This window comes from Salmo salar, chromosome ssa21 (genome assembly GCF_905237065.1).
Source record: "Salmo salar chromosome ssa21, Ssal_v3.1, whole genome shotgun sequence".
NCBI lineage: Eukaryota > Metazoa > Chordata > Actinopteri > Salmoniformes > Salmonidae > Salmo > Salmo salar.
The window spans coordinates 43,052,299-43,064,657 of NC_059462.1; the positions used below are offsets into that span (position 1 = coordinate 43,052,299).

At 44.0% G+C, this 12,359-nt stretch overlaps 1 protein-coding gene across 1 annotated transcript in view; it reads left to right on the forward strand.

Annotated features, from left to right (window-relative positions):
• LOC106595952 (armadillo repeat-containing protein 8) overlaps positions 1-11,906 on the forward strand; it is a 27,942-nt gene extending 16,036 nt beyond the window's left edge. Inside the window, exons 14-22 of the mRNA XM_045704815.1 lie at positions 167-248; positions 379-465; positions 5,589-5,681; positions 6,063-6,212; positions 6,290-6,385; positions 7,240-7,335; positions 10,495-10,588; positions 10,900-10,993; positions 11,065-11,906. Of these exons, the coding sequence (XP_045560771.1) occupies positions 167-248; positions 379-465; positions 5,589-5,681; positions 6,063-6,212; positions 6,290-6,385; positions 7,240-7,335; positions 10,495-10,588; positions 10,900-10,993; positions 11,065-11,098 (826 nt within the window). The 3' untranslated portion in view covers positions 11,099-11,906. The remainder of the gene's footprint in view (positions 1-166; positions 249-378; positions 466-5,588; positions 5,682-6,062; positions 6,213-6,289; positions 6,386-7,239; positions 7,336-10,494; positions 10,589-10,899; positions 10,994-11,064) is intronic.
• Positions 11,907-12,359: the final 453 nt, after the last annotated feature.

A 12,359-nucleotide genomic window follows, 5' to 3' on the forward strand; every position in this document is an offset into this window, starting at 1 on the left:
CTACCACTATAAAACCAAATAACTATTTCGTACAAGGAAGCGACCAGGGTCCAGTTGACCCATAGAGTCATAGAATTTGTATATTGAAACTGTTTCCATCTTAGCCTATGAAGATCTCCTTGTACCTAAGATATCTGACTCTTCCTCTGTCTCGCTCTGTGTCCAGGTGTCTTCACAGTCTGTCCCGGTCAGTCCAGCAGTTGAGGACTAGTTTTCATGATCACGCAGTATGGAAACCCCTTATGAAGGTCTGTACTCTAGTATTACCCTCTACATCTCTTTATAGTCACATCATGTTTGTGTAAGCTGCAAAGGAAATGTCCAATATGTGGGGCTATTATTAAGACTGAATGTTCTCTTGTCTCTCTGTTTGTGTAGTTGTTACAGAACGCTCCAGACGAGGTGCTGGTCATGGCCTCTTCTACACTATGCAACCTGCTGCTGGAGTTCTCCCCCAGCAAAGAGGTAAGACTGGCAGCAATACAACACTACTACTGTTACCTAGTGGTAGGCAGCAATACAACACTACTACTGTTACCTAGTGGCAGACAGCAATACAACACTACTACTGTTACCTAGTGGTAGGCAGCAATACAACACTACTACTGTTACCTAGTGGCAGGCAGCAATACAACACTACTACTGTTACCTAGTGGCAGGCAGCAATACAACACTACTACTGTTACCTAGTGGTAGGCAGCAATACAACACTACTACTGTTACCTAGTGGTAGACAGCAATACAACACTACTACTGTTACCTAGTGGCAGGCAGCAATACAACACTACTACTGTTACCTAGTGGCAGGCAGCAATACAACACTACTACTGTTACCTAGTGGTAGGCAGCAATACAACACTACTACTGTTACCTAGTGGTAGGCAGCAATACAACACTACTATTGTTACCTAGTGGTAGGCAGCAATACAACACTACTACTGTTACCTAGTGGCAGGCAGCAAGACAACACTACTACTGTTACCTAGTGGTAGGCAGCAATACAACACTACTACTGTTACCTAGTGGCAGGCAGCAATACAACACTACTACTGTTACCTAGTGGCAGGCAGCAATACAACACTACTACTGTTACCTAGTGGCAGGCAGCAATACAACACTACTACTGTTACCTAGTGGTAAGCAGCAATACAACACTACTACTGTTACCTAGTGGCAGGCAGCAATACAACACTACTACTGTCACCTAGTGGTAGACAGCAATACAACACTACTACTGTTACCTAGTGGCAGGCAGCAATACAACACTACTACTGTTACCTAGTGGCAGACAGCAATACAACACTACTACTGTTACCTAGTGGCAGGCAGCAATACAACACTACTACTGTTACCTAGTGGTAGGCAGCAATACAACACTACTACTGTTACCTAGTGGTAGACAGCAATACAACACTACTACTGTTACCTAGGCAGCAATACAACACTACTACTGTTACCTAGTGGTAGGCAGCAATACAACACTACTACTGTTACCTAGTGGTAGGCAGCAATACAACACTACTATTGTTACCTAGTGGTAGGCAGCAATACAACACTACTACTGTTACCTAGTGGCAGGCAGCAAGACAACACTACTACTGTTACCTAGTGGTAGGCAGCAATACAACACTACTACTGTTACCTAGTGGCAGGCAGCAATACAACACTACTACTGTTACCTAGTGGCAGACAGCAATACAACACTACTACTGTTACCTAGTGGCAGGCAGCAATACAACACTACTACTGTTACCTAGTGGTAAGCAGCAATACAACACTACTACTGTTACCTAGTGGCAGACAGCAATACAACACTACTACTGTTACCTAGTGGCAGACAGCAATACAACACTACTACTGTTACCTAGTGGCAGACAGCAATACAACACTACTACTGTTACCTAGTGGTAGGCAGCAATACAACACTACTACTGTTACCTAGTGGTAGACAGCAATACAACACTACTACTGTTACCTAGGCAGCAATACAACACTACTACTGTTACCTAGTGGCAGGCAGCAATACAACACTACTACTGTTACCTAGTGGTAGGCAGCAATACAACACTACTACTGTTACCTAGTGGTAGACAGCAATACAACACTACTACTGTTACCTAGTGGCAGGCAGCAATACAACACTACTACTGTTACCTAGTGGCAGACAGCAATACAACACTACTACTGTTACCTAGGCAGCAATACAACACTACTACTGTTACCTAGTGGTAAGCAGCAATACAACACTACTACTGTTACCTAGTGGTAGGCAGCAATACAACACTACTACTGTTACCTAGTGGTAGGCAGCAATACAACACTACTACTGTTACCTAGTGGTAGGCAGCAATACAACACTACTACTGTTACCTAGTGGTAGACAGCAATACAACACTACTACTGTTACCTAGTGGTAGGCAGCAATACAACACTACTACTGTTACCTAGTGGTAGGCAGCAATACAACACTACTACTGTTACCTAGTGGTAGACAGCAATACAACACTACTACTGTTACCTAGTGGCAGGCAGCAATACAACACTACTACTGTTACCTAGTGGTAGGCAGCAATACAACACTACTACTGTTACCTAGTGGCAGGCAGCAATACAACACTACTACTGTTACCTAGTGGTAGGCAGCAATACAACACTACTACTGTTACCTAGTGGTAGGCAGCAATACAACACTACTACTGTTACCTAGTGGCAGGCAGCAATACAACACTACTACTGTTACCTAGTGGCAGGCAGCAATACAACACTACTACTGTTACCTAGTGGTAGGCAGCAATACAACACTACTACTGTTACCTAGTGGCAGGCAGCAATACAACACTACTACTGTTACCTAGTGGCAGGCAGCAATACAACACTACTACTGTTACCTAGTGGTAGGCAGCAATACAACACTACTACTGTTACCTAGTGGCAGGCAGCAATACAACACTACTACTGTCACCTAGTGGTAGACAGCAATACAACACTACTACTGTTACCTAGTGGCAGGCAGCAATACAACACTACTACTGTTACCTAGTGGCAGGCAGCAATACAACACTACTACTGTCACCTAGTGGCAGGCAGCAATACAACACTACTACTGTTACCTAGTGGCAGGCAGCAATACAACACTACTACTGTTACCTAGTGGTAGGCAGCAATACAACACTACTACTGTTACCTAGTGGCAGGCAGCAATACAACACTACTACTGTTACCTAGTGGCAGGCAGCAATACAACACTACTACTGTTACCTAGTGGCAGGCAGCAATACAACACTACTACTGTTACCTAGTGGCAGGCAGCAATACAACACTACTACTGTTACCTAGTGGCAGGCAGCAATACAACACTACTACTGTTACCTAGTGGCAGGCAGCAATACAACACTACTACTGTTACCTAGTGGCAGGCAGCAATACAACACTACTACTGTTACCTAGTGGCAGACAGCAATACAACACTACTACTGTTACCTAGTGGTAGGCAGCAATACAACACTACTACTGTTACCTAGTGGTAGACAGCAATACAACACTACTACTGTTACCTAGTGCAGACAGCAATACAACACTACTACTGTTACCTAGTGGCAGGCAGCAATACAACACTACTACTGTTACCTAGTGGTAGACAGCAATACAACACTACTACTGTTACCTAGGCAGCAATACAACACTACTACTGTTACCTAGGCAGCAATACAACACTACTACTGTTACCTAGTGGTAGGCAGCAATACAACACTACTACTGTTACCTAGTGGTAGGCAGCAATACAACACTACTACTGTTACCTAGTGGTAGACAGCAATACAACACTACTACTGTTACCTAGTGGTAGGCAGCAATACAACACTACTACTGTTACCTAGTGGCAGGCAGCAATACAACACTACTACTGTCACCTAGTGGTAGACAGCAATACAACACTATTACTGTTACCTAGTGGCAGGCAGCAATACAACACTACTAGTGTTACCTAGTGGCATGCAGCAATACAACACTACTACTGTTACCTAGTGGCAGGCAGCAATACAACACTACTACTGTCACCTAGTGGTAGGCAGCAATACAACACTACTACTGTTACCTAGTGGCAGGCAGCAATACAACACTACTACTGTTACCTAGTGGAAAGCAGCAATACAACACTACTACTGTTACCTAGTGGCAGGCAGCAATACAACACTACTACTGTTACCTAGTGGTAGACAGCAATACAACACTACTACTGTTACCTAGTGGCAGGCAGCAATACAACACTACTACTGTTACCTAGTGGTAGGCAGCAATACAACACTACTACTGTTACCTAGTGGCAGGCAGCAATACAACACTACTACTGTTACCTAGTGGTAGGCAGCAATACAACACTACTACTGTTACCTAGTGGTAGGCAGCAATACAACACTACTACTGTTACCTAGTGGCAGACAGCAATACAACACTACTACTGTTACCTAGTGGTAGGCAGCAATACAACACTACTACTGTTACCTAGGCAGCAATACAACACGACTACTGTTACCTAGTGGCAGGCAGCAATACAACACTACTACTGTTACCTAGTGGTAGGCAGCAATACAACACTACTACTGTTACCTAGTGGCAGGCAGCAATACAACACTACTACTGTTACCTAGTGGTAGGCAGCAATACAACACTACTACTGTTACCTAGTGGCAGACAGCAATACAACACTACTACTGTTACCTAGTGGCAGGCAGCAATACAACACTACTACTGTTACCTAGTGGCAGGCAGCAATACAACACTACTACTGTTACCTAGTGGTAGGCAGCAATACAACACTACTACTGTTACCTAGTGGCAGGCAGCAATACAACACTACTACTGTTACCTAGTGGTAGGCAGCAATACAACACTACTACTGTTACCTAGTGGTAGGCAGCAATACAACACTACTACTGTTACCTAGTGGCAGGCAGCAATACAACACTACTACTGTTACCTAGTGGTAGACAGCAATACAACACTACTACTGTTACCTAGTGGCAGACAGCAATACAACACTACTACTGTTACCTAGTGGTAGACAGCAATACAACACTACTACTGTTACCTAGTGGCAGACAGCAATACAACACTACTACTGTTACCTAGTGGCAGGCAGCAATACAACACTACTACTGTTACCTAGTGGTAGGCAGCAATACAACACTACTACTGTTACCTAGTGGCAGACAGCAATACAACACTACTACTGTTACCTAGTGGCAGACAGCAATACAACACTACTACTGTTACCTAGTGGTAAGCAGCAATACAACACTACTACTGTTACCTAGTGGCAGGCAGCAATACAACACTACTACTGTTACCTAGTGGCAGGCAGCAATACAACACTACTACTGTTACCTAGTGGCAGGCAGCAATACAACACTACTACTGTTACCTAGACCGCTACATGATTGGTCAACAAACTCAACTCAGTAAAATTGTGATATGATTTATTTTTGCTTGACTTTTTAGGACTAAATATTAGCTGTCAGGTTGTATATTTGTCGTTGACCAGTGTGAGAAAGTGCATGAAGGTGTGTGTGTTTTGTGTATGTCTGCAGCCTATCCTGGAGTCAGGGGTGATAGAGTTACTGTGCAGTCTGACCCAGAATGACAATCCAGCCCTGAGGGTCAACGGCATTTGGGCTCTCATGGTGAGTCCCCACTTTACCCCCTCTCTGTCTTGCTCTGCTCTCCCACTTTACCTCTACAAAAGGCTGCATAACCTAACTTCCCAGGTTTCTTAGCAATCTTGGCTGGAGGATTCTCAGAATCAGTAGAGAATAAGCAGTGAGGGAACGCTTCAGCTGACAATCTTCCAACCAGAACTTTGGTAGTGTCTGTCATTTTGCAACCCTAGTTTAGAAGGTGTCTGTCTAACCTAAACCCTTTTTATTGTGTGTGTGTGTGTGTGTGTGTGTGTGTGTGTGTGTGTGTGTGTGTGTGTGTGTGTGTGTGTGTGTGTGTGTGTGTGTGTGTGTGTGTGTGTGTGTGTGTGTGTGTGTGTGTGTGTGTGTGTGTGTGTGTGTGTTTAGAACATGGCGTTCCAGGCAGAGCAGAAGGTGAAAGGGGAGATTGTGAGAGCTTTGGGGACAGAGCAGCTATTCCGTCTGCTCTCTGACCCGGACACTAACGTCCTGATGAAGACCTTGGGCCTGCTACGGAACCTGCTCTCCACACGACCTGTAAGACAGACAGACAGACAGACAGACAGACACAGCTCTCCAAATTCCTTTAAAGACAAAAACTCTCTCTCTCTCAGCACATAGACCAGATCATGAGTTCCCATGGGAAGCAGATCATGCAGGCGGTCACTCTGATCCTGGAGGGGGAACACAGCATCGAGGTCAAGGAGCAGGTAGGACCCCCTCAACATACTGTAGGACCCCCTCAACATACTGTAGGACCCCCTCAACATACTGTAGGACCCTCTCACGATACTGTAGGACCCCCTCAACATACTGTAGGACCCCCTCAACATACTGTAGGACCCCCTCAACATACTGTAGGTCAAGGAGCAGGTAGGACCCCCTCAACATACTGTAGGTCAAGGAGCAGGTAGGACCCCCTCAACATACTGTAGGACCCCCTCAACATACTGTAGGTCAAGGAGCAGGTAGGACCCCCTCAACATACTGTAGGTCAAGGAGCAGGTAGGACCCCCTCAACATACTGTAGGACCCCCTCAACATACTGTGGGTCAAGGAGCAGGTAGGACCCCCTTAACATACTGTAGGTCAAGGAGCAGGTAGGACCCCCTCAACATACTGTAGGACCCCCTCAACATACTGTGGGTCAAGGAGCAGGTAGGACCCCCTTAACATACTGTAGGTCAAGGAGCAGGTAGGACCCCCTCAACATACTGTAGGACCCCCTCAACATACTGTAGGACCCCCTCAACATACTGTGGGTCAAGGAGCAGGTAGGACCCCCTTAACATACTGTAGGTCAAGGAGCAGGTAGGACCCCCTCAACATACTGTAGGTCAGAATACCAGTGTCACTGTGGTCGTGTTCCCCTGCTCAGACATTGCATGCATCAACCAATGATTGCGTGCCAAGTCATCGACTGTGCCGTTGGGCTCCAGATTGCTGTAACATATGATGTGGTTAGCTGGTACGTAAAATACCAATCCAGGAGTTGTACGATCTGGCATGCGTCAGCCACGCCTGGGCAGGGAACCACGACCTTTAACGGCTCTCTGTATTTCAGACACTCTGCATCCTAGCCAACATTGCTGATGGCAACACAGCCAAGGAACTCATCATGACCAATGACGACATCCTCCAGAAAATCAAATATTACATGGTAGAGTCTCTTCCCTCCATGAGCTACTCTAGCAATATTTAATAGTAAAATATAGGTTTGTTCTCAAGTTCACTGAACTCTGTTGCCAACCTTGATATTTGCATGTATCCACGTGGGGTAATGTTTATTTAGAACAAGTCTCTCTTTACATACAGTACCAGTCAAACATTTGGACACGCCTACTCATTCAAGGGTTATTCTTGATCTTTACAATTTTCTACATTGTAGAATAATAGTGAAGACATCAAAACTATGAAATAACTCATATGGAATCATGTAGTAACCAAAAAGTGTTAAACAAATCAAAATATATTTTATATTTGAGGTTCTTCAAAGTAGCCACCCTTTGCCTTGACGACAGCTTTTCACACTCTTGGCATTCTCTCACCCCGCGTCACCAGGAATGCTTTTCCAACAGTCTTGAAGGAGTTCCCACATATGCTGAGCACTTGTTGGCTGCTTTTCCTTCACTCTGCGGTCCAACTCATCCCAAACCATCTCAATTGGGTTGAGGTCAGGTGATTGTGGAGGCCAGGTCATCTGATGCAGCACTCCATCACTCTTCTTCTTGGTCAAATAGCCCTTACACATCCTGGAGGTGTTTTGGGTCATTGTTCTGTTGAAAAACAAATGATAGTACCATTAAGCGCAAACCAGATGGGATGGCGTATCGCTACAGAATGCTGTGGTAGCCATGCTGGTTTAGTGTGCCTTGAATTCTGAATAAATCAGTGTCACCAGCAAAGCACCATCACACCTCCTCCATGCTTCACGGTGGGAACCACAGATCTGTTCACCTACAAAGACACAGCGGTTGGAACCAAAAATCTCAAATTTGGACTCATCCTACCAAAGGACAGATTTCCACCGCTTGTGTTTTTTGGCCCAAGCAAGTCTCTTCTTATTGGTGTCCTTTAGTAGTGGTTTCTTTGCAGCAATTCAACCATGAAGGCTTGATTTACGCAGTCTCCTCTGAACAGTTGATGTCTGTTACTTAATCTGTTATGGCTTGATCCCGTTAGCGGGATCGATATGACGACAGCCAGTGAAAGTGCATGGCGGCAAATTCAAAACAACAAAAATCTCATAATGAAAATTTCTCAAACATACAAGTATTATACACCATTTTAAAGATAAGATTCTCCTTAATCTAACCACAGTGTCCGATTTCAAAAAGGCTTTACGGCGAAAGCGAAACATTAGATTATGTTAGGACAGCACCAAAACAAGAAAAATCACACAGCCATTTTCCAAGCAAGCAGAGGCATCACAAAAACCAGAAAGTCAGCTAAAATCAATTACTAACCTTTGATGATCTTCATCAGATGACACTCCCAGGACTCAATGTTACAAAATACATGTATGTTTTGTTCGATAAAGTTCATATTTATATCCATAAACCCCATTTTACATTGACGCGTGATGTTCAGAAAATGTATACCCACCAAAACTTCCGGTGAATGAGCACATCAATTTACAAAAATACTCATCATAAACGTTGATAAACTTTACAACAGTTATTGAAAGAATTATAGATATACTACTCCTTAATGCTACCGCTGTGTCAGATTTTAAAATAGCTTTTCGGCGAAAGCACATTTTTCAATATTCTGAGTACAGAGCTCAACCATCAAAGCAAGCTATACAGTTACCCGCCAAGTTCTGAAGTCTACAGAACTCAGAATTAGTATTATAAATATTCCCTTACCTTTGCTGATCTTGGTCGGAATGCACTACCAGGACTCCTACTTCCACAATAAATGTTATTTTTGTTCGAAATACTCCATATTTATGTCCAAATACCTCCGTTTTGTTCGTGCGTACAGATCACTATCCAAAGGCATAACGCGCGTGCGTAAAATAAGAGACAAAAAGTCAAATAGTTCCATTACCGTTCGTAGAAATATGTCAAACGATGTTTACAATCAATCCTTAAGGTATTTTTAAAATAAAACGTCGATAATATTCCAACCGGACAATAGCGTATTCATTACAGAAGAAAAAGAATGAGCGGCGCGCCAAACGTGAACGTGCAGTAAACAACTCCCTGCTCCCAGGCAGTCTACTGATAGACTGAGCTCCTATTCTTTGCCCAGTAACAGGAGACGCATGAAAGACGTTTCTAAAGGCTGTTGACAGCCAATGGAAGCCTTAGGAAGTGCAAAATGACCCCACAGACACTGTAGTTTGAACAGGGATTAGATAGAACTACAAATCACTTCCTGGTTGGATTTTTTTCTCAGGTTTTTGCCTGCCATATGAGTTCTGTTATACTCACAGACATCATTCAAACACTTTTAGAAACTTCAGAGTGTTTTCTATCCAAATCTACTAATAATATGCATATCTTAGTTTTTGGGAGCGCGTAGGAGGCAGTTTACTCTGGGCACGTCAGTCATCCAAGCGACTCAATACTGCCACCATCCATAAGAAGTTAAACTCTGTGAAGCATTTATTTGGGCTGCAATCTGAGGTGCAGTTAACTCTAATGAACTTATCCTCTGCAGCAGAGGTAACGCTGGGTCTTCCTTTCCTGTGGCGGTCCTCATGAGAGCCAGTTTCATTATAGTACTTGATGGTTTTTGCAACTGCACTTGAAGAAACTTTCAAAGTTCTTGACATTTTCCAGATTGACTGACCCTCATGTCTAAAAGTAATGATGGACTGTCGTTTCTCTTTGCTTATTTGAACTGTTCTTTCCATAATATGGACTTTTACCAAATAGGGCTATCTCCTGTATACCACCCCTACCTTGTCACAACACAACTGATTGGCTCAAATGCATTAAAGAAGGAAAGAGATTCCACAAATTAACTTTTAACAAGGCACACCTTTTAATTGAAATGCATTCCAGGTGACTGCCTCATGAAGCTGGTTGAGAGAATGCCAAGAGTGTGCAAAGCCGTCATCAAGGCAAAGGGTGTCTACTTTGAAGTATCTAAAATATATTGTGATTTTTTTTAACACTTTTTTGCTTACTACATGATTCCATATGTGTTATTTAATAATTTTGATGTCTTCGCTATTCTACAATGTGGAAAATAATAAAAAATAAAGAAAAACCCTTGAATGAGTAGGTGTGTCAACTTGACTGGTACTGTATATGATTGACACATCTCAACCAAATACTGAGAACAGTTCTCTGTGGTGTCCTCTCAGGGTCACTCTAATGTGAAGCTCCAGCTGGCAGCAACATTCTGCATCTCCAACCTGATCTGGAATGAGGAGGACAGTGAGGCCGATGCCATGACAGGTTGTTACATGCTGGGGGGAACTGCCTGGGTGTTATCTAGGAAAGGGCTAGTGGTTTTTGTGGATGTAGTGGTAAAGATTGTGGATCAAGTTAATACAAATTTGAACCGCAGTGCAGATGAAGCACGGTCTGTAACATACACTAATGTATTACGCTCCATTTCTTCCCTGGTTTTCATCTGTGATTCTACTCAACATTCCACAAGCTCTGTTGTTATGTATTGTTCAATGCTTTACTGTTGGACTTGCTCTCTGTCTCTGGCTCCAACATCATCCCCTCTAACCTTCCTACGTCGGTGTCTCTCTTCTCAGGCTGCCAGGAGCGTCAGGACAAGCTGAGGGACTTGGGCTTTGTAGACATTCTGCACAAACTCACCCAGGCCTTAGACCCCAACCTCTGTGAAAGGTGTGACACACACACACGTGCGCGCTCATTATGTTGTAGGATAGTGTACTGACTCTCTCCGTCTCTCTCAGGGCGAAAACAGCGATGCAGCATTATCTGGCGTGACCCCACGGGAGCAGTCTCAGATGTTGTTGCCCCTAACAACACAACTAACAAACCAACTGCCTGCCAGGAGGAGACCTGCCAGGAGGGACCTGCCTCCTTGCTGCCATTGTTTTGTTCTGATCTCCTTCACTTTAATCTTCAGTTTTTGTTTGTTTGCACAAAGACACCTTCCACCTCATCACCCCAATACTGACCCCATCCCAGCCGGAGACTTTAAGACAAGGTTGGATGGGGAAACGAGCGCTTGCTGCTCACCAACGCTTACTGGGGGTAGGTTTCATTTTTAAAATTGTTTTTTTATGCAGAGGTGAAGTTTTTGTTTCTTGGACTTAATGTGAATGAAGAAAGGATTAGTAGCGTGCAGTACAGGAGCCAGCCACCGCAGCACAACGCCACCTTGTGGCCAGGAGGCCTTGGTGCTTTTGGACTAGTTATGGAGATGGACAGAAAGACGTCGCAGAGAGCCGGACTAAAGGGTCTGACGGACTAAAGGGTCTGACGGACTAAAGGGTCTGACGGACTAAAGGGTCTGACGGACTAAAGGGTCTGACGGACTAAAGGGTCTGACGGACTAAAGGGTCTGACGGACTAAAGGGTCTGACGGAGATGGCAGGGTTGTGGGAGCATCGCTTCCTCTTGGTTTAATTTAGCTAATTATTCATTATTGATATTATTATTATTTGAATGGCTTTATGTCACGAGAGGACATGTTTGGGTAAAAAAGACTGTTAATTTTGAAATGTGTGGTGGTTTCTTTTTTTGTGTGCGTAAATACCTCGTAAATATAAACATATTTTTGGGATTCGTATTTTTCCTCTCTTTGTTTTCTTCCTGTGTCTGATCCTGGTTCCTAGTACAGTAGGGTTTGTGTTTCTACGGTGTGAACAGAGCAACAATGGGAGGATCCTGGGGTCAATAAAATATTTGTAATTTTTTTATTTAGGTCAGTTCAGAACAAATTCTTATTTACAATGACGGCCTAGGAACAGTGGGTTAACTGCCTTGTTCAGGGGCAGAACGACAGTTTTTTACCTTGTCAGCTCGGGGATTCGATCTTGCAACCTTTCGGTTACTGGCCCAACGCTCTAACCACTAGGCTTCCTGCCGCCCCATAATGGTAGTAGATGGACTGGGCCCAGATTAATCTTAGCCCTGGACTAAAAAGCACTTTCAATGGAGAATCACCGTTGAGCATAATTCTTAGTCCAGGACTAGGCTTAACCTGTATCTGGGGAAACCGGCCCGTAGAGGGTCACTATAG